Source organism: Salvia hispanica, chromosome 6 (assembly GCF_023119035.1).
Source record: "Salvia hispanica cultivar TCC Black 2014 chromosome 6, UniMelb_Shisp_WGS_1.0, whole genome shotgun sequence".
In the NCBI taxonomy this organism is placed as follows: Eukaryota; Viridiplantae; Streptophyta; class Magnoliopsida; order Lamiales; family Lamiaceae; genus Salvia; species Salvia hispanica.
This window is the reverse complement of record NC_062970.1, coordinates 44,665,439-44,689,709: the sequence shown is the minus strand read 5'-3', so window position 1 is coordinate 44,689,709 and position 24,271 is coordinate 44,665,439. Positions and strand designations below refer to the sequence as shown.

At 40.7% G+C, this 24,271-nt stretch overlaps 1 protein-coding gene across 1 annotated transcript; it reads right to left on the bottom strand.

The window, feature by feature from the left end:
- Positions 1-16,599: 16,599 nt before the first annotated feature.
- LOC125195465 (putative late blight resistance protein homolog R1B-17) lies at positions 16,600-17,838 on the bottom strand. The gene has a single exon (XM_048093612.1). The coding sequence runs from the start codon at positions 17,836-17,838 to the stop codon at positions 16,600-16,602; it is 1,239 nt and encodes a 412-aa protein (XP_047949569.1).
- Between the last annotated feature and the right edge of the window lie 6,433 nt (positions 17,839-24,271).

Here is a 24,271-nt window from a genome sequence, read left to right as displayed (position 1 = left end):
TCCTTCTTGTTTTAAGTTTTTGTTTAGTGCCAACTATAGGTTTGGGCTTTTGTTTCTGCAGTCTCTGGCAAGGACTTAGGACTTCTGTGCTTTCTTTTTTCTGTGTTGCTTCCGCTGGTTCTTGTGCTCTGTGATCTGTGATCTCAAGTTACTTGACCACCAAGCATCTTGTACTGCCCAAGTGACCCCCTGCGCCCTCCAGTAGTGAGTGATTGCGAGCTGGGATAGCCTTGGCCAGTCTTGCTCGTGACAGTCAAGGATTTGAGTCCCTTTCTGTTGTGTGAAAGCTCTTGGTCTGTTCTTGTGTTGCTGGTGTATGTCTCTGTGCTTTCAGGTGTGTAAGGCTGTGTGTTTCTGTCTTGCTTCCTGCTTTCTTGTAAAATTTTCTTGCAAAAATGGCTCAACCTGTTGGTTTGGTTCCTTATAATGGTAAAAATGACTTTGCTATTTGGAAACAGAAAATGAAATGTGTTTTGATTCAACAAAAAGTTTTTAAAGTTGTTGATGGTACTTTACCTGAGGATACTACTCAGGATAAAATTGATGAGATGAATGATCTGGCAAGGGCTACCATTGTGTTAAATCTATCTGATTCTGTGATTAGGAAAGTTGATCATGAGGAATCTGCTGCTGAAATGTGGAAATTGCTTGATACTCTGTATACTGAAACCTCTATGTCTTCCAGAATGTATTTGCTTGAAAAATTGTTTAAATTTAAGCTTGATCTTGCTAAAGACATTGATGACAATGTGGATAGGTTTCAGAAGTTAGTACAGGACATTAAGAGGTCAGGTGATAAAACCATAGATGAATACACAAGCATAGCCCTGATGAATGCCATACCTGATTCCTATAGTGATGTTAAGGCTGCCATTAAGTATGGTAGAGACTCTGCTCCTCTAGACCTGATTATTAGCTCCCTGAAATCCAAAGAACTTGAGCTTAAGGAAAGGGCTGCTGATAAGAATGCTTACAATAAGGTGTTGAATGTTAGGGGTAGATCTAAATCTAGAGGGGGCAATGAGCCCAGTAGTGGTTCTGGTAATTCCTCAAACTCTAGGAAAAAGTTTAGGTCTAGGTCTAGAAGCAAGGATCCTAAAACCTATAGGAAGTGTTTCAACTGTGGTGATGTTGGGCACTATAAGAAAGAGTGTACTAAACCTAAGAAGAATAAGTTCCCTAACAATAATTCCCAGGTTGAAACCCTTGTTAATGTTGCTGCTTATGATAATGTCAATGATTCTGTTTTTATGGTGCATGACCTGCAATTTGTGAATGCCTCTCCTGCATGTCCCTTCACTTCAAATGATTGGCTATGTGATTCTGGATGTACCTATCATGTGAGTCCTTTTAAGGAAGTGTTTTCTGAGCTAAAACCTGTTACTAAGACTTTTGTGTCAATGGCTGATGACAAGAAGTGTGAAATTCTTGGTATTGGCACTGTGTGTTTGAAGTTTGAAAATGGTTATGTGCTCAGCCTAAAGGATGTCAGATATGTTCCTGATCTATGCTATAATTTGATGTCTTGTACTGCTCTTGAAAATGAGGGTATGGGGGGAAGTGGGGGGAAGGCTGTATGAAAATTTGCAGAGGTTCTATGTGTCTTTTCAAAGCTCAGAAAAAATGTGGCTTGTATGTGTGTAATGTTGTGCCTCTTGCATGTGACAAAGCTTATGCCAATGTAGTTAAAACTGACAGAACCATGTTGTGGCATAATAGGCTAGGTCATATGAGTGCAAAAGGTTTGAGTATCCTGAAAAAGCATGCCATTCTTTCTGATAATGATGTTCAAAGTGAGTTGCCTTTCTGTGATTCTTGTGTGCTGGGTAAACAACACAGAGTTTCTTTCCCTAGTACCCCTGCTCCTGCTAATGTGAGTAAATGTATTCTGGAATATTTGCATATGGATGTCTGGGGTCCAGCTTCAGTGTCTTCTCACTCTGGATGTGTTTACTTCTTGTCTGTGATTGATGATTTCTCAAGAAAAGTCTGGTGTTTTTTGATGAGACACAAGTCTGATGTTTTTGAAAAACTTAAAACTTGGAAAACCTTGATTGAGACTCAAACTGGTAAGAAGATTAAGGCTATTAGAACTGATAATGGCCTGGAGTTTTGTAATAATCAGATGGATGATTTATGTGATAGCTTTGGAATTAAAAGACATAGAACTGTGCCTTATACCCCACAGCAAAATGGGGTTGCTGAGAGAATGAACAGGACTTTACTTGAAAAAGTGAGATGCATGCTTTCTAAGTCTGGATTGTCAAAAAAGTTTTGGGGTGAGGCTTTGTTAACTGCTACTTATTTGGTAAATAGGTCTCCTTCTGTGCCTCTGGTTGGTCAGTGTCCTGAGTATGTGTTCTATGGCAAGCCTCTTGTTTTTTCTCACCTAAGGGTTTTTGGCTGTACTGCTTTTGTGCATAATAAGTCTGATAAACTTGAGCCTAGATCTAGGAAAGGTGTTTTTCTAGGTTATCCTGAGGGTGTCAAAGGGTATAGAGTCTGGCTAAGGGATGAACCTGGGTTCAAGGTCATAATAAGTAGGGATGTTGTCTTCAATGAAGATGAATTCCCCTGCTTAAGACTGACATTGAGCCCAGATCCTATAGATGTGGACAATGAACCTCTCACTGAGGTGGAGTCCACAGAAACACTCACTGGAGTGGAGCATCCTAGTGGTGCTCCAAGTGAGGTGGAGCAGCCATTTTGGAACACTTATCCAGTCTATACTCCTAATGAGACACTTGATGAAGGAAACCCAAATTTGCTGCATAATAACCCTGCCCAAAATGTTGATGACAATGTGCCTAATTTGCATAATAGTCCTGTTAGAAACTCTCCTCCTGTTCCTGTTCAGAATGTGATAAATAGCCCTAGTGGCATTCAAAATGCTATTGATAATACTAACTTGCAGGATTATATTTTATCTAGAGATAGAACTAGAAGGGTAAATGTTGGTAAACCCTCTAGATATGATGGCTTTGTTGGTTTAGTTGCTCTGATTAATTTGGCTTTCAATGTTTATGAATCTGATGGTGATGAGCCTCAAACCTATAAGCAGGCTACTAAGTCTAAATTCTGGAGTCAGTGGCATAATGCCATGATGGAGGAGATGCATTCTCTGAAAGTTAATTTCACTTGGATTCTTGTACCTTTGCCTCCTGGTGCATCTGTGGTTGATTGCAGGTGGCTCTATAAACTGAAAAATGAGGTGGAGGGCCTTAGGTACAAGGCCAGATTAGTGGCAAAAGGCTTCACTCAACAAGAGGGGGTGGATTACACAGAAATCTTTGCACCTGTTGTTAAATTCACAACTGTTAGAATGATGTTGGCTTTGTGTGCTCATTTTAATTGGGAATTGAAGCAGATGGATGTTAAAACTGCTTTCTTACATGGTGATCTTGATAAGCCCATTTATATGAAACAGCCTGAGGGCTTTGTTGATCCCAAGTTTCCCAATCATGTGTGCTTGTTGAAAAAGGCTCTTTATGGTTTGAAACAGTCCCCTAGGCAGTGGAATATCAAGTTTAATACATGTATGCAAAAGTTAGGTTTTGTCAGAAGTACTTTTGATGCATGCTTGTATGTGAAGAATCTTGATACTGTGCCTGTGTTTCTGCTATTATATGTTGATGATATGCTTTTAATGGGTCCTTGTTTGAAAACCATTAAGGGAGTGCAAGCTGCTTTGAGTGAGAATTTTGACATGAAGGATCTAGGTGATGCTCAGAAAATCTTAGGGATTAATATCTGTAGAGATAGAAGTATCTCCACCCTTGTGTTGCATCAAGAACCTTATGTGTACAAAATTCTGAAAAAGTTTAACATGTTTGATGCTAAGCCTGCTTCTGTGCCTTTAGCTGCTCATTTTATGTTGAGTAAAGATTTGTGCCCTAAGTCTCAGTCTGAAATTGATGCTATGAAAAGAATTCCCTATGCAAATGCTATTGGATCTGTTATGTACTTGATGGTTAGCACTAGGCCTGATATTGCCTATGCTGTGTCTTGTCTTAGTAGATATATGTCAAATCCAGGTCCTGTTCATTGGGAAGCTTTGAAATGGCTTCTTAGATACTTGAAGCAAACTGCTAAGTATGGTTTATGTTATTCTAAATGTGATGATGGTGTTTTACTAACTGGTTTTGTGGATTCCAACTATGCTAATGACAGAGATAAGAGGAAGTCAACCACCTCCTATGTATTTTCAGTGTGTAGGTCTTGCATAAGCTGGAAATCACAGCTGCAGCACATTGTGGCTTTGTCCACCACTGAGTCAGAGTATATTGCTATCACTGAGGCAATGAAAGAGGTTGTATGGTTAAAGGGAGTACTTTCTGAACTCAAGTTTGTGAAATCCTCTCCTGTGTTGTTCTCTGATTCTCAATCTGCAATTCAGTTGTGTAAAAACCTTGTTTTTCATGATAGAACAAAGCATATAGATGTAAGGTTTCATTACATTAGGGATGTTGTAGAAAAGGGTGAAGTGTTTCTTCAAAAGGTGCATACTGATAAAAACCCAGCTGACATGGGAACTAAACCCTTACCTTTGGAAAAACTTCTTTTCTGCATTAAGTTTTTACACTTTGATCTAGGATAGGTTGCATGTCCCGGGGAAAGACCTCAGCCACCTTATCTGCTGTGGTAAGGGTGGTAGGTGGCTGGAGGCATGAAGTCCTTTAGACTAATGGGTGTCAGCCCCTCTGGTGTCTAAAGGCAACCTGGTGGTTCCAAAAATGCTTGTGGACTTTTGTCCTTTGGTGCTGAGGGAACTGCCTTGTAGGCTATGATGATCTTGACCTTAGCTTCTAATTAGATTGGTTTCCCAAAATAAAGTCTAAGGTGGAGTATGTTGAATATTGATGGACTTTCTGCTGGGCTGGTTATTTATTTGTGTTGGCCCAGATGTTATAAGTGTTGGGCTAAGCCCAAATGCCTTACCTCTTGCTCCAGATGCTGCCACGTGGTCTCTCACTTAGATCCTGTCCCTGAGCCGTTGGATTGTGAGTGTGTTTGTTATGTTAGTAGAGAGTCTCTTGAGACTCTCATTCGACTAATCTCACTCTCTCTCTTGTCTCTCTCAAGTTTTGGTATCTCTCTCTGATTTCTTCTCTTCTCCGATGGATCTTCCACTGTTCTTGTGTAATCTCTCACGGTTTTATCAGTGAGTAGTCAAGTGTGGGTGGTGGTAAAGGCAACTACTTCGGTTGCTGAGTATTGTGAGAATCTAGGGTTTGGTGTGTGAGATTTCCTGAGTGAGTTGGTGCTTGGCGCTTCCAGATCCGGTGTGGTTGAGTTGTGTGGTGTTGTTACCTGCGGTGAGAGGTCGATCTCTTGTCAGTTTCAACGGTGCTCCCTTGGATTGGTTTATGGTTGAATAGATCTTGTTAGTGGCGGGTTTCTGAGCCATCTTTTGATCTATTCAGTTTCTCTCTTGTGTCTTGTGATTAACGGATTGTGTATGTTGTTTTTTATCCGAGAGGATCTTGTTTGTTATCACTAATCCGTTTATTCAGTGTGCAGGCTTCTTAGGAGGACTTTGTTGATACTTCAAGAACCCTAGATTAGCATATTAACTACGGTTGTAATAGTTAATTGATCTTTGGTTGTAATCTTGATTAATTCAACAAAATCAGTCGCATGGTTAGAGTTTGACTGAGCTCTCCTAATGAAGAACAAAGAGGTATTGGTAAATAGTGAATCCGCGCCTAATCTGATCCCTACAGATTGGGAAGAAATGAAGAGAAGCCGGGAGGAGGGGTGGCTTGAAAAGGCAAGATCTCAACGGTAGTTCCTTCATGTTGGGCTAATTCATTAAACCACGCCGCTGTCGTTTCGTATTCCTCCATGCTCCATGGCCACCATAAAATTGTTTCCGATTCAAGAGCGCGTGCCTCTGACTGTGTCGCATTCATCGCCTTTGATCTTCCGGAGAAATTTGAGAGCTAGAGAACTTGGTGTTTAGAGAAGTATGACGAATGAGGTGAGAAGTTGAAAAGTTATATAGGTCGCTTCAGCCTAAATATTTTGTTAAGTATCTGATTTTGCGTTTTGATTATATATATGGAAATTTTCAACATCGAGACATGGGTAGAGTAGCTTTATATTAGCTTTGGGAAATTAAATAAATAAAATAAACGATATCCTCTGTTTGGATATGATTACTATCTAGTAGGGATGATTACTATCTATGTACAAAATATATGTTTGACCATTGTTTCAATTGAGTTCAAAATGTTTTAAGTTAACAAATATCCTACAAAAAGTTTAATTAGTGCTACGAATTAGTACATTCCATCTAAAATCACTAACACTATTACTTTTTCTTATTTTTCTCCAAAATTATGTCCTAAAAAACATGATATTATTTCTCTAAATACTCCCTCCGTCCACGAAAATTCGTCCCGGTTTGACCGGACACGGGTTTTAAGAAATGTAATGGAAAGTGAGTTGAAAAAGTTAGTGGATTGTGGGTCCTACTTTTATATATTAGTTTTATAATAAACTGTTAGTAGAAATGAGTTAGTGGACCACTACCAAAAATGGTAAAAATGAAATGGGACAAATTTTGGGGGACGGATGGAAATGGAAAACTGGGACAAATTTTCGTGGACGGAGGGAGTAATACCTTATGCTTTGTCATATGGGCATTTTATCAAGCAATGAATTCACATTTAACTTTCAGCTAATATTTGTAGCTAATTTTATAGTCGAAAGGATAAAAAATAAGAAAAAGTAACCATGTTAGTGATTTTTAGACGGAATGTACTAATTCGTAACACTAATCAAACTTTTTGTATGATATTTGTTAACTTAAAACATTTTGTACTCAATTGAAACATTAGTGAAACATTTTGTATATAAGGTGTAATTACCCCCTATCTAGTAACAACTAGTAATACTACATAAAATACTTATAATTTGGAGTATTTACCAAAAAATAATGCTCTTCTTTGCGATATTGATAGATTTCAAATTTGCGTTGTGGTTGCACTCGGGCTAATTAGATAAATATTGATTTGTGAACTCGATTGCGATTATTTTCTTATTTTTAATATTAAGATTATTTATTTAATCATAGCGTGACAAATGCAAAATTTTATTTTAAGGCCATGTTTTATAATTTACGCTACTAAAATAAATTCAGAAATAAAATTTTGGAACTTTTACTCTTATAAAAAGAAATTTATCAATAGCCAGATATTACCCTACCTACTTTTCGTATAGTAAAAACGATAAAAAATTGTTTATTTGGGAGGTGATCAACTTCAAACTTAACAAATCGAATATATCAAGTGATAATAGAACAAATGTTAGTTCTACATACGGCCTGATGCGGTCCAACATGTACAACCACGTTGTATCAAACAACGATGGTGGCTACTTCGGTGCAAAGGAGTTCGTCTACATTTTGGTTTAGTGTAAACCTAAAAATATGTATTTTTTACTTAAAAGTAAAAAAGAGATTTGTTCTTTTAGTACCATTAGAGCTAATTGTCAAAGCATATCAAATGGAGAGACGGTTGAGAGAATAAGAGAAGATTGAGAGAATAATGGGAGAATAATTGACTGCATTATTGTCCTAGAATAGATTGATTACAATTGATTGTGTTTTCCATAGATAGCCTATCTTCACACCTATATAATAAGGTGTTGAATCACATTGTAAAACACTACACAGAGAAATACAAACACAATCTTCTACTCCTATAACTTTCTCAATATGCACGGTACTATGAACCTCGCCTCTGTTGATTACCATCTTTAAGATGGTATCAGAGCAGGTTTATTCGGGGGAGAGACTCAGAATAATTTTATCACAGTCTCGAATACCTTCCTCAACCCTTTGAAATCTGTGAATCATAAACCAGCAATATGTCAGATTCAGAATCTGATACACCCAAAAAAAAAACCAACCCATAACCCTTTCAGCCGAGCAATTCGCTGAATTCATGAGAATGAGTATGTCTCAAAAATCCTCAAACCAGCAGCCTTCATCCTTGGAATCACTAGGCGAGGTGCGCCTAACAGAAAAGCTCAATGGGGACAATTATCCCCTATGGGCAAAACTGATGAGAAGGGCTATCCGTGGGAAATGTCTGGCCTCTCACATTACTGGAGTTACAGATCCTCCCCCACCGACGGACCAAAACTACAACTGATGGCAGCAGGGAGATGATTGTTGTTTCAATTGGATCATAAACAACATTGAAAACAGCCTAGTCAATGAAGTCTCACAATATGAAACTGCCTACGAATTGTGGGATAGTTTGGCCACAACGTATGGAAGCGGCGCTGACCAATTCCAAATTTCAGACCTGCACAGACAAGCTTACAGCATGAGACAAGGGAATTAATCACTAGAAGGCCTATGGCAAAAGCTTCAAGACTTATGGATCTCATTGACACCAGGGATCCCAACCCTATGGACACTCCATCCAGCATCGAAAAATTCAACCATGACACACAGAGACAGATTGTATCAATTCGTATGGGCTCTAGACGATCACCGATACAATAAAATAAAGAGGGAGATCCTGAATATGGATTCAATACCAACGGCAAGAAAGGCATACGGGATGGTCAGACGGGAATCTGTCAACGAGAAGCTGTTGAATCCAGAACCCAGGGAGTCTGGAATCAGAGTAGGACTCGCCGTGTTCGACAAAAATCGAACACAGAATCATCAACCGCCGCCACCTAGGAATCCTAATTTCCGAAAGGACGAAGACAGGAGCAAGCTGGTGTGCAGCCACTGTGGAGGCAAGAAACACACCAAGGAGACGTGTTTTCACATACATGGATTCCCGGAGTGGTGGGAGGAGATGAAGAAGGCCCGCCAGGCTTGAACCGCAAATCGAAGCAGTGGAGGCGGTAGGGCATCGGCGGCAGTCGCCGTAGACCGAGCCACCTACACCGAGAAACCGGCGGGCGGCGTTGGCTCAACAACCACAAACGGAGGGGAGAATCGGTCGGAGGAGAAATCAACCATTGCGTCGTGTCAATGGCGAGGGTATGGTCAGAAGGTGAGATTCTGGTGACCAACGCCACCGAAGAAAACGAGATCACGGTGGATAGGGTCCCCACGGCGGCTTGGGTTCGCGGAGAAGAAGGAGCAGCGGCGGCTAGGGTTTGTCGATTTGGGGGAGAATTTGACACAAATACGTGCTGGGGTTTGGTGCCCCTTGCACAGCGGAAGACTTGTATAAACAAATAAATCAGACACGGATCTATTTGACCGATTATGCGATTAATCAATTCACATGTTAAACAGATAATTGCATGCTAGAACGCAAATAATTCATGCTCAAAGAAAGTAAATCCTAAAACATGAATTCTACGGTTTAGAGTTACCGATTTGATTCTCCAAAGAATCTTCGATTGCTCGCGCCTTCTCCACGTGATGATCTTCAATACTAGACCACGGATCTTCTCTCTAGTTCCCGAACTGTATCTCGATATCAGGGTGGGCTGATCTTATCAAAATACTAGGACTCGAATAAAGAAGACAAGAAATCCTTTTGGGAAAAGGAGTGGAATTCGAAAATTCCTACAGCTGGGGAAGCTGAAATTTTCGAAAAATACAAAATAATGAAATTGTGATTCTTATGTCTCCTTTATTCTCCTATTTATATTAAGTTCTTTATGGGCCCAGACAGGGATCTATGGAAGGTTTTGGATATGGGCTCGCCCAATTAGCTTTTTACTAATTAAATTGAACCCACAATTTAATACAAGCTTATATTGGAATATTACGAGCAGCCACTACATAAGTAATATTGCACTCCCTATCCAAATCCGAAATTACAAGTAATCCGGGTTTCCATTATATATATTATTTATTTCCCGCGCTTAAGATATAAATGTCCATTTATTAATTAATGTCTGCTATGGACTTAATTAATTAACATCTTATTAATTCCAAGAGTGGACTTAGCAAGAAACACTTATTTATTATTTATAGAGTAATAAAACTCCAACTGGCCAGTTTTCCGAATAATAAAACCTTGTTCAAGCTCCTCTTGAGGACATTATCAAACGAGACTCACCTCGCGCACGATTCAACATAATAGCAATCCTAGCACCGCTAGATATTAATCACCACTACCCAATATATCAGGATTATTGGGTTGCGAAAAACCCGCACCATTTGATAAGTCAAAGTAGTGCATAATCAATACCGTATGCTCAATGCTAACGTATGTAGATTAAGAAATAGTATTTTATCAAGACCTAGTCTTTCAGTAGATAGCATAAAGACACGTCTTGCTGTTAGATCCATTCAAAGTGCTATACCACACCAACGTCATCTTATTTCAGTAAAGGCTTAGAAATAATCGGACTGACATTGCAACCTTTCACGATAGGTAGTCTAAGCCTATCTCGGGTTGTGAAATTCTTCTTTTTCTTTTGCAAAGCATTGCATAGAACCGACTGTGTTACCTTAAAGTGGACGACGCCCACAACCAGTCTACTAAGCAAAAGACTTAGACTTTGTTTGCTTCTTATATATTCAAATGTTTATAAAACATCTTCTAAATGCACAAGCAAACACAATGTAATAATATATTGATTCTATTCGTGCGAAACTGCTCGAATAATACTGAATCGGGTTAAAAGTGGATTATAGAGTTTTACGTATACAAGCAAGATTCTATTCGAGCGAAACTGCTCGAAACATGCTTTTCAGTATACCAAACCTAACAATACGTCCACTTCCAAAAAATCTCAAACCCACCCCAAAATTTCCCAAATATCCCGAACCCACCCCAGAATCTCAGCCTACTCTCACAAACCACCCCCCAACTCCCGAAAATTCCCAAATATCCCGAACCCAACCCCATATTTCCGAAAAATATCAGAATAACCCCCACATAGCCAAAACTTTACATATTACCCCCCAGCCTTCCACAAATATCGCTTTTCAGCCTAGCATACCATGTCAAAACTCCTTTGATGCCTTAGCATGCTCTTCTACATCCATAACCGGCCCAAAAGACCCTCACTGGATCTTTGATTGTGGAGCAACAGATACAATTTCCTTTGAAGCCTCAGACATTGTATCCATCTCCATGTCAAATAAATCCCATGTCCAAACCGTGGGGACCTAGCACCAGTCATGGGGGCGGGCACGATAAACATTTCGCCCACCCTATGTCTATCTAATTGTCTTTATGTCCCTTCATTGTCACATAAACTCTTATCTATCAGTCATGTGACCAAGAAGTTGAACTGCAAATTACTAATGCAACTCAATTTTGCATGTTACAGGATATCAAGACGGGGACGATAGTTGGGCGTGGCACTGAGCGACGCGGGCTGTACTACGTGGACGAGATAGCCCAACAAAGTGTTGCAATGATGATAACTCCCGGTTTGATAGACTGGCAGGCTTGGCTTTGGCATCGTCGGTTAGGGCACCCATCCTTAGGATATTTTCGGCTACTTTTTCCTAATCTAGTTCCTTCTATAAACTCTTTTCATTGTGATACTTTTGTGTTGGCCAAAAACCATAGGCATTCTTTCAAGCTAAACAATACACGAATGAAATCTCCTTTTGCTTTGGTACATTCTGATGTTTGGGGCCCTACTCCCGTCGCAGGGGGGCAAGGTTTTCGGTACTTTGTGCTTTTTATTGATGATTACTCTCGCATGACTTGGATCTATTTTTTGAAGAATAAGCATGAAGTTTTTGATAAATTTGTTGATTTCTATAATCTTATTCAAACTCAGAATAATCATAGCATCCAAATTCTTAGATCTGACAATGGGGGGAGTTTGTCAATAAAAATATGCAAGAATTTTTTAGAAAAAAGGGTTTAGTCCATCAAACCTCGTGTGTTTACACCCTGGAACAAAATAGGGTAGCCGAAAGAAAGAATCTATATATCCTTGAGATTACCCGAGCCCTCCTAATTGAATCCAAAGTACCAAACTCTTTTTGGCTCGAAGCTATAGCCACCGCAGTATACCTTATGAATCGCCTACCCACTTGAATCCTTAACTTCAAAACACCTATAGATACTTTCTCATACCACTTTGAAATCCCATCCTCCTTATCCCTTGAGCCTAGGGTGTTCGGTTGCTCTGTCTTTGTTCACATATCGAAACACGAAAGATCCAAATTTGATCCCTGTACCCTTAAATGTGTCTTCCTTGGCTATGGAAAAAATCAAAAAGGCTACAGATGCTATGACTCAACATCTCGTCGAATGCACACCACCATGAATTGTGATTTTGTGGAGGGAGAATACTTCTACAGCCAATCTAGTAGTCAGGGGGAGACACAACCTTCAGACAATAGTCCAAACAATGACCTCCTAGATTGGCTACCAGATATAGGGGACCACCACTTAGGGGGAGAGCCACATCCAGGGGAACACCAGACAAGGGGAACACCAGACAGGGGAGAGTCACAGCCAAGTCATGTCACATACGTTGGTCCACCTAAGGAAGTTAGTGGCACCGCCGGGCCGTCAAGTCCTGCAGTGCAGAACGAAGAACAAAGTGACATTGTCCGGCCATCAACCCCGGCTTCGATTCCTGAGGTAAACAGTTCAGATTTTGATAATATGCCTTCAGAACGCACTAATCTTGATAGGGGAAATAATGAGGAGTCTGGATCCGGTGGAAGAAGTGGAGATACAAGAGACCCATATGAGTTACCCCTAAGGAGTACAAGAGGAGTCCCTCCTCGACGATACTCACCAGATTGGAAAGGGAGAAAAGCAAAATATGCAGTATCATATATCGCTCAAGGTCACCTGTCAGAAATGGACCGGGCTTTCGAAGCGGCTCTATATGAGGAAGAAGAAATTCCACAGTCATTTGAAGAGGCCAACAAACACAAACATTGGAGAGAAGCCATGAAGAAGGAGATAGATGCCCTAGTAAAAAATGGCACGTGGGAAAAATGCACGTTACCAAAGGGGAAGATGCCAGTTGGATGTCGATGGATATTCACCATAAAAAGAAGAGCAGATGGTTCAATCGAGAGATACAAGGCGAGACTCGTGGCAAAAGGCTACACTCAAGTATACAGAGTAGATTATGAAGAAACATTCTCCCCAGTTGCGAAGATGGAGACGGTGAGAGCCTTACTAACTGTAGCAGCATGCAAAGACTGGCAACTTCACCAGTTCGATGTGACCAACGCCTTTCTGCATGGAGAGTTAGAAAAGAACAAGGAAGTATACATGGAAGTTCCACCAGGATTCTCTGAAGAATTTGGAGAAGGAGAAGTCCGCCGACTACGGAAGACCTTGTATGGTTTGAAACAGTCTCCACGGGTCTGGTTCGGAAGATTCTGCCAAGCAATGTTCAAACATGGGTTCAAACAAAGTCATTCCGATCACACACTTTTCACAAAAAGGAGAGGCAACAAGATAACATGTCTGATCATCTATGTTGATGGCATGATCATCACTGGGGACGATGTAGAAGAAATCCAGAGTTTAAAGGAAAACTTGTTTAAAGAATTCGAGATGAAAGACCTTGGAGCACTGAATTACTTCTTGGGGATAGAAGTGTTGAGATCCAGACACGGAATATTCCTAAGGCAAAAGAAGTATGTTCTAGACTTGTTGGCAGAAACTGGCCTCCTTGAATGCAAGTCCGCAGATGCCCCAATGATTCCCAATCATGGATTGAAAATAGAGGAAGGAGCCGATCTTGCAGACAGGGAGAGGTACCAACGACTTGTCGGAAAACTCATCTATCTCTCACATACCAGACCCGACATTGCATATGCCGATGGCGTTGTGAGTCAGTTCATGCATCGACCTGAAGCTAATCACATGGAGGCCGCACTGAGGATCGTGCGATACTTGAAAGGCACCGTAGGCTATGGTATATTCCTAGCAAAGAGAGAAGACTTGGAGATTGATGGATATACTGATGACTGGGCAAGTAATCCGGTGGATAGAAAATCTACGGGAGGCTACTTTACTTTTGTCGGAGGTAACCTGGTTACTTGGAGGAGTAAGAAACAAAAAGTTGTAGCTCTATCTAGCGCCGAGGCTGAGTTCCGAGGAATGAAAAGTGGACTCACAAAAATCTTATGGCTAAGGAGATTGCTCACGAAAATTGGCTTCCCACCTTCTCGAAAAAGCCAACTGTTCTGTGACAATAAGGCGACCATTAGTATCTCAGAAAATCCAGTACAGCACGACAGAATGAAGCATGTGGAAGTGTATCGGAACTTCATCAAAGAGAAACTGGAAGGAGTAATTATTGAATTCCCTTTTGTCCGTTCTGAAGAACAACTTGCAGACATATTGACCAAAGCAGTTCATCCAAAGGTCTTCAAAGAAATATTGGGCAAGTTAAGCATTGGAGATACGCATTGCTCAACTTGAGGGGGAGTATCAAAGCATATCAAATGGAGAGAAGATTGAGAGAATAATGGGAGAATAATTGATTGCATTATTGTCCTAGAATAGATTGATTACAATTGATTGTGTTTTCCATAGATAGCCTATCTTCACACCTATATAATAAGGTGTTGAATCACATTGTAAAACACAACACAAAGAAATACAAACACAGTCTTCTACTCCTATAGCTTTCTCAATATGCACGGTACTATGAACCTCGCCTCTCTCGATTACCATCTTTAAGACTAATTACCTATCTCATTTTAAATTTTGGTTTACAATGAAGATGGTCTAAGACTTTGGAGGAATGGAGTTCGTAACACCCCAGTCATTTTATGTTGCATCTAAGGAAAATAAATAAACCAAAAAGTTCAAGTACAAATAAAAGTTCCGAATACATAAAAAGCGCTATTTCATACTATCATCAATAGTTACACATGAAGAACCATACAGTACATCTCAACATAAGCTAACATCCAAACAAAGAGTGAATCTCAATCAATTGATCGCCTAAGCTTTTGCAGAGGGGGCAGAAGTTCTGGCCACGGACTAGCCACCGACCACCGTATGCAGTCACGGTGAATTTGGAGACCACCGACCAGACACAGCATATGGCAAGAGAGGAAGAGAGTCGATCACTTCAATGGCAGAGATCTCAACAATAACTCCTTCATCTGCTCGAGTGTTGCTTCAGTTTCAAGAGCACGGGTCCTAGTCACGGCTGAAATGAAATACGACGACTTAAATAAATTGGGACAAATGGAATAATAAATAATTTTGACATGAAGGGTGAAAGAAAGTTAAGTAGTATAGAAGACCTTGAGATGAATGGAAGTTATTTGGAACTTATGAAATGCAGAGAAATATTAGTACTGCTGGTGAGACCCTCTCCTCGAACCTCGTTCTTGAAGCTCTCCACTGTTTCCTTGTTACCCCGAAAACTTACAGTAAGTCGAAGGCTCTCATTATCAAGCTCCTCTTGCTCTACCAATGTTCTCATTGCGGAAATGCTCGAAGATGCGCTGCAAAATCTCAAATAAATATGTTTGAGCGTTGCTATTTCTCCTATGCCTGAAGGGAGCTCAATCAATTTACACAGATCTTCTAGATAAAGTTGTTCGAGAACTGGAAAATGGGAATTGTCAGCATTCCAACAAACTAAATCACCACAACCATAAATATACAAGGCTTTCAAGTGACAGAATTTTCCCTCAACAGGGGTCCAGACAGATCCAATGACTGAATTTTGTAGCAATGTAAGGTTTTCAAGATGGGGCAACGATCCAACCATCGTATTCAACTCTTCCCAATCAACACCACAACCACTTAAACGCAGCACCCGAATAGAACTTGGGAAAGTGAGGCTCGTAGCGAAGTCACGCCACTTGGAATTGCCTTCGAACTTCAATAATAGGTTTTGCAGCTGATGGAAGCAGACAAGATTGTGGGGACAGTAATACCAACTTACTTCACCACAATAGGATAACTCTAGTTCTCTCACATTGGGGATTCTCTTGCAAACCTCTTCACTAAGCCTTAAATTCTCCACTTTCAAAAGTATGTATAGATTTTTCATAACCATGCGATTTGCTTCATCCACAGGAAGAGGATCAATGAGACAAATCATGTCAACCTCAATGTGCCTAAGCTGTACCATCTCCCAAATCCCATAAGGTGCAATTACTTTTGATTGATTTGGTACATAAATTGTTAATATTTGCAGATTCCAAAGCAATGATATCGACGAGGGAAGATAATAAAGAATCTGTCGAGGGATATAAACAAGATCCAGATTAAGATACCGCAAGTTAACTTGCTGAAAAATAGACTCACATATGAATGTCGTAAAAACGTTACTCAACGTTCTCAACAATTTCAAGTCATTCAGCTTGTTTATACCGTAACGACCACCGTTGCATATCAGACAACGGACAGGGGCATCCGAGGTTATTGTTTCATGATTCACCTCTCCATTGATTAAAACCCGACGCTCCCTAGTTATGCCTTCTGGAGTTTCAAACACTGATAAAAACTCCTCTTTCTTGGCAGTCAGTAGGCACAATTCTCTTACTAGATCATGTACTTTAAATGTATATATGTCTCCCTTATAGTCCGAGCTATCCACTAATATGAGATTTCTCATATGAAGATCCCGTAAATAACCCACTGCAACATCTTCCAATATGCGATTATCAATATGTTCTATAAATCCTTTAGCAACCCAAAGTTAAAGAATATCTTGAACGTAAATCTTTTCATCTTCTGGAAATGCTCCAAGAAGTAGAAAACATGGCTTTAGATGAGCAGGCAAGTATCTATAACTCAAAGATACCACATTCAAGCATTGGTCATCAATCTGTGTAGAATACAAAATTGATTGTGCCACATTCTCCCAGTAGGCTAGAGCCGTTGGAGACTTCCTGAGATGACCTCCAACAACAATAATTGCTAGGGGAAGTCCTTTGCACCGTGCAACTATCTTCTTTGCAGTCTCCTCCAACTCAGGAGGGCAACCTTGCTGCTTTGCAAATGCATTTTGACAAAATAGATGCCAACTATTGACCTCATCCAGAAAACCCATTGCAACACAATAATCGCCCAAGTGATTGGATACATTCGCATTCCTAGTAGTCACAACAACTCGGCTTCCATTGTTTGTATCCGGAAACAATGATTTCACATTCATATCATACCAAGCTTTGAGGTTCCACATATCATCTAGAACAATCAAATACCTTAGCCCGAATAAACTCTTGTATAACCTTTCTCGCATCTCATCAACAGTTCCACTAGTGGATCCTCTCACACAAGACAAGAGTTGTGCCAAAATTTTGTGAATGCTATAACCTTGAGATATTGTTGCCCAAAGACAAACATCAAAGTGTTGCACGACACATGGATGTTGAAATGCATTTAAGGCAAGTGTAGTCTTAGCAATTCCCCCCATGCCTTGGATGGGGATGACTCGTCGACTCAAGGGACCTCTGATGAGCAGATGCAGAAGTTGAAGTAAGATATCATCAAATCCGACCATGGAAGAGGTGAGAAGAGGCGTTGACTTTGTGGATGATGATGATGATGAATTTGTGGAAGGCTCCAACAATCCACTTTGCGAACTCACGATTGATGCCTTTCTCCTCATGTAGTCCATTCCTTGGGTTGCTTTCTGCAGATCCAGCAGGAAACGAGATGATCGCTTCTTTCCACAACGGATCTGATGCACCATATGTGCTTCGATCACATCTTTTGCCACTTGAGCTGCGCATGCAATTCGCATCTCTAAAGCTTCTGCTGTTTCTCTTCTGGCACCATGGGAATTGTCGTAGCTTTTCATGAAATCGATCAGGAACGAGACAATATCCCAAAGGGATTCAAACTGTTCGACCTCAAAGGTATAGTTGGGGTGATTGTGGATAAGGCGGAGATTATTTTGAAGAGAAACTAGAGCTGCGAAAGCTGCTGCCATCGATGGATCTCTGATTTGTTTCTGGTATTTTTTTTGAGAGAAGATGGAGAATGAGAAGCTTGTTTATTTGATGATATTATAAAATGACCTCAACATGGCTTGTCCAGCAAATAGTCATCTAACACAGCTGCCGGTGGTGAGTTTAGAAATATTTTTGAGGAAGAAAACAACGTTCTACTTCTTTTATTTTTAACTGTATTATTAATGAAATGTGCAAAAATGTGTGGGCCTATTATTAGTGTAAATTGGCTCCTTGACGTAACAGGTTTATTTTGTTAAATAAATAAGGTTAGTCATAGGGGTGGCACGGTATACCCCACCGAAAATGTCATACCACATACCGTATCGCAAATTGCTGAATGAGAAAATGCCATACCCAGTGGCGGATCCAGGTGGCGTCGAGTTGGGTCGGCCGACCCCACCACTCAGCCCTGGAGGCCTGGAGTGCCGCCAGTAAGCTCCTTTCTTCGACATCCAACCCTACGGCGTTCACGTCTCCGAGCAGACAGAAATAAAGGAAGTGAGCCAGGACGAACTCCGGAATCTGGCGGCGGCATCAAGGTGGAGACGGTAGATGTCGAGAATGGAGAAATGTTGAGAATTCAGAAATGGCTTTCAGTTTTTTTTAGCCGAAGAGAGAGAAAAGAAATGGGTTTGGCGGGTGAGGAGAGAGAAGGGAGTTATCATTATTATTTTTTCTTCACATTTGATTATCTTAATTAATTCTTTTATGATATGGGGCGAGATTTGATTTATATTGGATTTGTTTTGCGATTATTTAATTAATTCATCAACGATGATGTACTTTACTAAATTTAAAAGGTTAGAGATCTTGAATTATGTACTCCATCTAATTGTAAAATGGCCTTTTGAATTTTTCTTTTTTATTTGTATTAATTGTTAGAAGTCCATTAAATGTATATTCTCATTTAATAATTTTAATTAATGTTAAGTATTTTTTTTATATATCACTAAATAAACTTATCTAATATAAACACATAGGAGTACTTATATGAAGTAAATATTTCTTGATTTCTTCTAATTTCAGTTTTATAATTTAAAATTTCATCCTTATTATTCATATTCAAATTTTTTTAACTTTTAAAAATTTGAAATGTTACAGAAAAAGTATACTCATTTCACCCATCATAAGCGACTCGTATTTTATTTTTGGATGTCCCTAATAATGTAAGTCATCTTTTCATTTGTAAAATATTACATAATTACTCTGCTTCTCTTTTTATTATCCACTGAATTTTCTAGGGGACTGCCTTTAGCTCGATACCCCGTTTCTTCCTATGATGTCTGTACGTCCCTAGAACTTTCCTTGTTCTCCAGAGTGAGGAGGCTTGGCCGTCTTTCGTAGTTTTGGCCATGGTTGTAGCTGCATCGTATATAGCTCTTGCAGCTTTCCTCATTGATCTCTCCTCTCTCCACTCTGATTCTTCTTCTTCGTGGCTACACCTCTCAGGTTGGTCGATCACTGGAGTCGGTTCTTCTTCCAGTGTACTTCCTTCTTCCACCATGGGTGTGAATTCTTCCACCTTTTCTTCTGGCGCCTACACTGCGTCTAATTGGAGATAGAGTGATGTGTTGTCGGCTTCCTCACCACACCCGATGGCCTCTTCAGTCAACCGAAGCTCATCGTATTCCTCCTCTATGATTTCCTTTGATGCATTATCTTTAGGAGGTGTGGTTGGCGACTTCTCCTCATCTGCTTCCATCTCCTTAGTTTCATTTTCTTCAGGTAGTGCCTCTGACTTCACTTCAGCTTCAGCTGGTTCTCTCTCTTCAGCTCTCTTCACTCCTTCATTCACCTCTGCACCTCCATTCACCGCAGATCCGGCTCTATTTTCTTTCACCTCTTTGATCATTTCGGCTGACAGAGTCACTTGTCTGATCATGTCGTCCATGTGGGACTGCTGCTCCTCATAAGTGTGTTACATCTCCCTAATCATTTCGGCTTCTGATTTCGTGCAACTCCGGACGTCCTGTTGGGATGCAGTCATCTTCTCAGTCTCCCCCGCTACAAAGTTTGCATTATGATTCCCCTCGAATGTTGGTTTAAAACTCTGCTGAGGTTGAGGCTGGTGATGAGGTTGATCTGGACAAGTTTGGTCTAGGTAGGATTGGTTGTATAAAGGGTGAGGGTTGGAGAAGTCAGGTTGGTATGTAGGTGGGTAGGATTCATAACTTTGATATCTAGAGTAGGGTTAGTAGCTTGGATCTTCCATTGACCAGGTGGGTGTTTGGGTAGAGATTGGGTAGGATTCTATATAGGCTTGGAAACTATGATGTTCATCTGCCATGTTCCATTCTCCCCCATATGAATGTTCCTGTTGATACACACCTACTTGGCATTTAGGTTTCCAGCTCTCGTTTGTGTTCCAGGAATTCCCGTACTCTAGAGGTGGTTAACCTGCTCAGCTCGGAAGTGGGCTTGACTAGGGATGGTTGGGCGTTGGCTGGACTGGATCATTGATTGGAGGGCTTATTCCAGCTTGTCAATTCGGCTCTCCATTAGATTGTCCTTGTCGTTTGTGGGAGTACCTTTTTCCTGCAATGAGGGCCTTTCTGCATCCTCGTACTCCCTCCTGGCAGTTAACAACTTCTCTAGGACAATCTTGGCCTGACTCAGTTTCAATTTGTAGAAGCTTCCTCCACTTGATGAGTTCACCAAGTCCTTGCTCTTAGCATCCATTCCATCATAAAATTTGGAGTATACCTCCACTTCCTTCAGGTTGTGATTCGGACAAGCCTCCAGAAAGCTCTGTCCCAATATTTGCCCAAGCTCTCACCATACCCTTGGGTGGCCTCCCTGATTTCCCTTCATCGTGTAGTTGTGATTGATGCTGGAATGTAGTGGTTTAGGAACTCTATTTTGAATTATGCCCAGGTGTTGATGCTGTTGGGCTCCAAACCTCTAAACCATGCATCTGCTTCAATCTTCAGAGAGAGGTGGATGACCAGCTTGAGATCTTCCTCACTTGACCCCTCTGGCCTCTTCTGCACCCTGCAAATTTTATCAAACTCATGAAGAAATTTAATCGGGTCCTCGGCATCAGTCCCCAAGAAGATAAGTAAGATGGTAAGCACTTCTGGGTCCATGTACATAGCTCTCTGCCCCTTTTTCATAGATATGGCAGATAATGGTTCAGCCACAGAGTGGGCATAGATCGAACCTATCTCCAGATCTTCCATCTGCGCACCCTCCATTGTGGTTTCTTCTTGTGTCTCCTCTTGGTCTGGGGTGGCTATCACTTCCAGTGAGTTCACCAAGGTGGTGTCCTCACTCTCTTCACAGCAGGCCCCTAAGTCAGTTGTTGGTGGAGTGGGAATTGATTCTTCTCGGGCATCTTGTGGCTCCACTCCTTCTGCTTCTTGCCTCTCTGACTCAGTGCCTTCGAACTGGGGTAAACAAAAAGAAACAAAAAGTTTATTTATAAAATTTAAACTAAAACTTCTTCCTAAAACTTGAGACGCTATGCCCATCTAAATGTCTTTTGGCATTGGCAGTCCTTGGGCTAGCACCAGAATGAAAGTTGATCAGTCCTCATAGACAAGATTGTTGATCTTCTCCTGCTGCCTGAGCTATCTCAAAAAACTGCAAACAGAAACAAAGAAACAAAGAAGACATTAAAAATATTTACACCCAAGGTATCTCACAACAAGTTACCCCTTGCGCCATCATCCCCGGCAACGGCGCCATTTTGAACGGTCGCCCTTTCCGACGTGATCAAGCTAGCCTATTCCAGCCTGTTTCATCTACAAAATGCGGGTGAGTGGATCCGGTAGAGGTTTGGGCTGATCAAGCTGAGTGACTCTGACTTGAGCGAGAGGAAATGAGAGGTTGGAAGGGAAGCGACGTCAAAAACCTTAACACACTAATACTAATAACTAGTATAGGGAAATAAGGATCGATCTCACAGAGATAAAGCGGTTTGAAATGTTTGTGTGATACGGCTTGGGGCTTGGTTGCTGCCACGCTTTACTTTAGGGGTTGGGTTAAGTATCTACTGTTGCGGAAAAGAAAAGAACTAACTAAGCTGGTCCACTAAACTACCTAACGGATCAACTCAGAAAACATTACTATAAAAAGGAAAACAGCATAATCGGGTTTGTCAAACCCCTGCAAAACCGTACAAAAAGCAAAATTAACTTTAACATAATCGTCTTCTTCAATGGATCAGCGTAAAGAAAATAGAGCAACAACAGATCTGAAAAGCTGAAGAAGACGAAACACTACAAAACACATAAAACTTAAAATTACTTCTACGATCTAAACTACGACAACGTAAAAATAAGAACTACGGCTAAAACATGCAGAAACGAAATGAAAGCACGTAGATCTAAAAGGAAAACAAGGACTGAAACAGAAAACAACATATCTAAGCTAAGACTCAAAAGAAAACATAAAACAGAAAACAGATCTAAGCATTAAAACATAAAACAAGCACGAAGCTAAGGAAACGACACAGAAACTTCAAATTAAATTAAAACAAAACAGGAACAAGCGTCGATTACATAAGCAGGAAACAGAACTAAGCTAAGAAAGCAGAAAATTGTTTCATCACCCCTTCTCAAAGTGGAATTACAAAATAGAACTTGAAGTTGTACGCGAAAAGCAAGGAAAATATCTAACAACCAGCTACTCTAAACGGAACCAAGTGTGTGCAGATATTTGAAAGCTTGGAAATGAAGAGAACCTTGATTTCAGTTCTAGAAGAGAGCTAGAAATCCTACCTACTCTAAAGAGAACCCACCTAAACTACTAAGCAAGAAAAATAATGTGGGGGAACTCCCTTCTCTTAGCGTGCAAGACTCCTTTATAGGAAGACGTAGGGCTCTGATCCCTAGGGTACCACCCCTGAAGTGACACTTTTGCCCTTCACACCTTAGATGGAGTTCGTATTCTACTCTCCAATACAAGGTTGGCTGGCTCCGGTTGGAATGTGACTTGATCAGCTCAAAAGCCGCCTCTTTTCTCTTCTTTTCCGAACTTTTGCTTTCGCCCTTTGAATTGATGTGATCTTCGTTTTCCGGCGAAATCTACACATATCTGGCTCAAAAAGGGTCGTTAGTTTGCTGAATTCAGTGCGATTTTGCTATAAAACACATGCATGAAACGGGCCTCATCAGTGTGTTGTAGGCCTTGTACTGCATTTCTTGCAGCCTCCCTCTCTCCTTCTCATCAACCTTGGGCTTCTTCTCATCACTACCATCACTATCCTTCTTTTCACTCAGAATATCTCATAGCCCTTGTTGCATCAAGATGGCCTTCATCTTCAGCCTTCACATGCCAAAGTCATTCTTACAAGTGAATTTCTCCACCTCGAACTTGGTTGTGGACATTTCTCGAACATATGATGAGCAATGGCCAAGATCGGCTTAGAAACGGAGCTCATAAAATAGGAGACATCTTGCAGCGGTGAGAGGCAAGGTCACTTCAAGCCGCAGCATATAGGAAGAGGGGAAGACGGTCAGGCAAGGTCACTTCATCTTCAAAGTTCAAGGGGCAAGATCTCAACAGTAACTCCTTCATGTGCACCAACTTCATTCATTGTCCTTTGCTATTCATCCATGCTCCATGGCCACCATAATATTATTTCAGATTGAAGAACACCGGTCCTATGCACATCCCGAAATCAAAATACACTCAAATAACCTGAGACGAATGGAGTAATTAAAAATTTTAATAATTAAACTAAAACACAATAAATTTGAAATGAAGGTTGAAAGAAAGTTGAGTGGCATAGAAGACCTTGAGATCAAGGAGCAGATGACGGAAGTTATTAGGAACTGATGAGATGCAGAGACAGATTAGTACTGCTGGTGAGACCCTCTTCTTCAACCTCGTTCTTGAAGCTCTCCATTGCTTCCTCGTCACCCCGAAAATGTATAGTAAGTCGAAGGCTCTCATTACCAAGCTCCTCTTGCTCCACCAATGTTCTCATTGCGGAAATGCTCGAAGATGCGCTGCAAAATTTCAACTCAATATCTTCGAGCGTTGCTATTTCTCCTATGCCTGATGGGAACTCAATCAATTTACACAAATCTTCTAGAAGAAGTTCTTGGAGGACTGGAAAATGGGAGTTGTCAGCATTCCAACAAACTAAATCACCACAACCTTCAATAGTCAAGAATTTCAAATGACAGAATTTGCCCTCAACAGGGGTCCAAACAGATCCAATTACTGAATTTTGTAGCAATGAAAGCTTTACAAGATGGGGCAATGATCCAACCATCATTGTCAACTCTTCCCAATCAACACCACAACCAATTAAACTCAGCACCTGAAGAGAACTTGGGAAAGTGAGGCTCGTAGCAAACTCACGCCACTTGGAATTTCCATCAAACTGCAATACAAGGCTTTCCAGCTGTTGGAGGCAGCCAAGATTGCGGGGACAGTAATACCAACTTACTTCACCACAAT

What these genes read in the sequence shown, in the direction of transcription:
- LOC125195465 (XM_048093612.1), bottom strand. Translation starts at nt 17,838, where the DNA reads ATGGCAGCAGCTTTCGCAGCTCTAGTTTCTCTTCAAAATAATCTCCGC.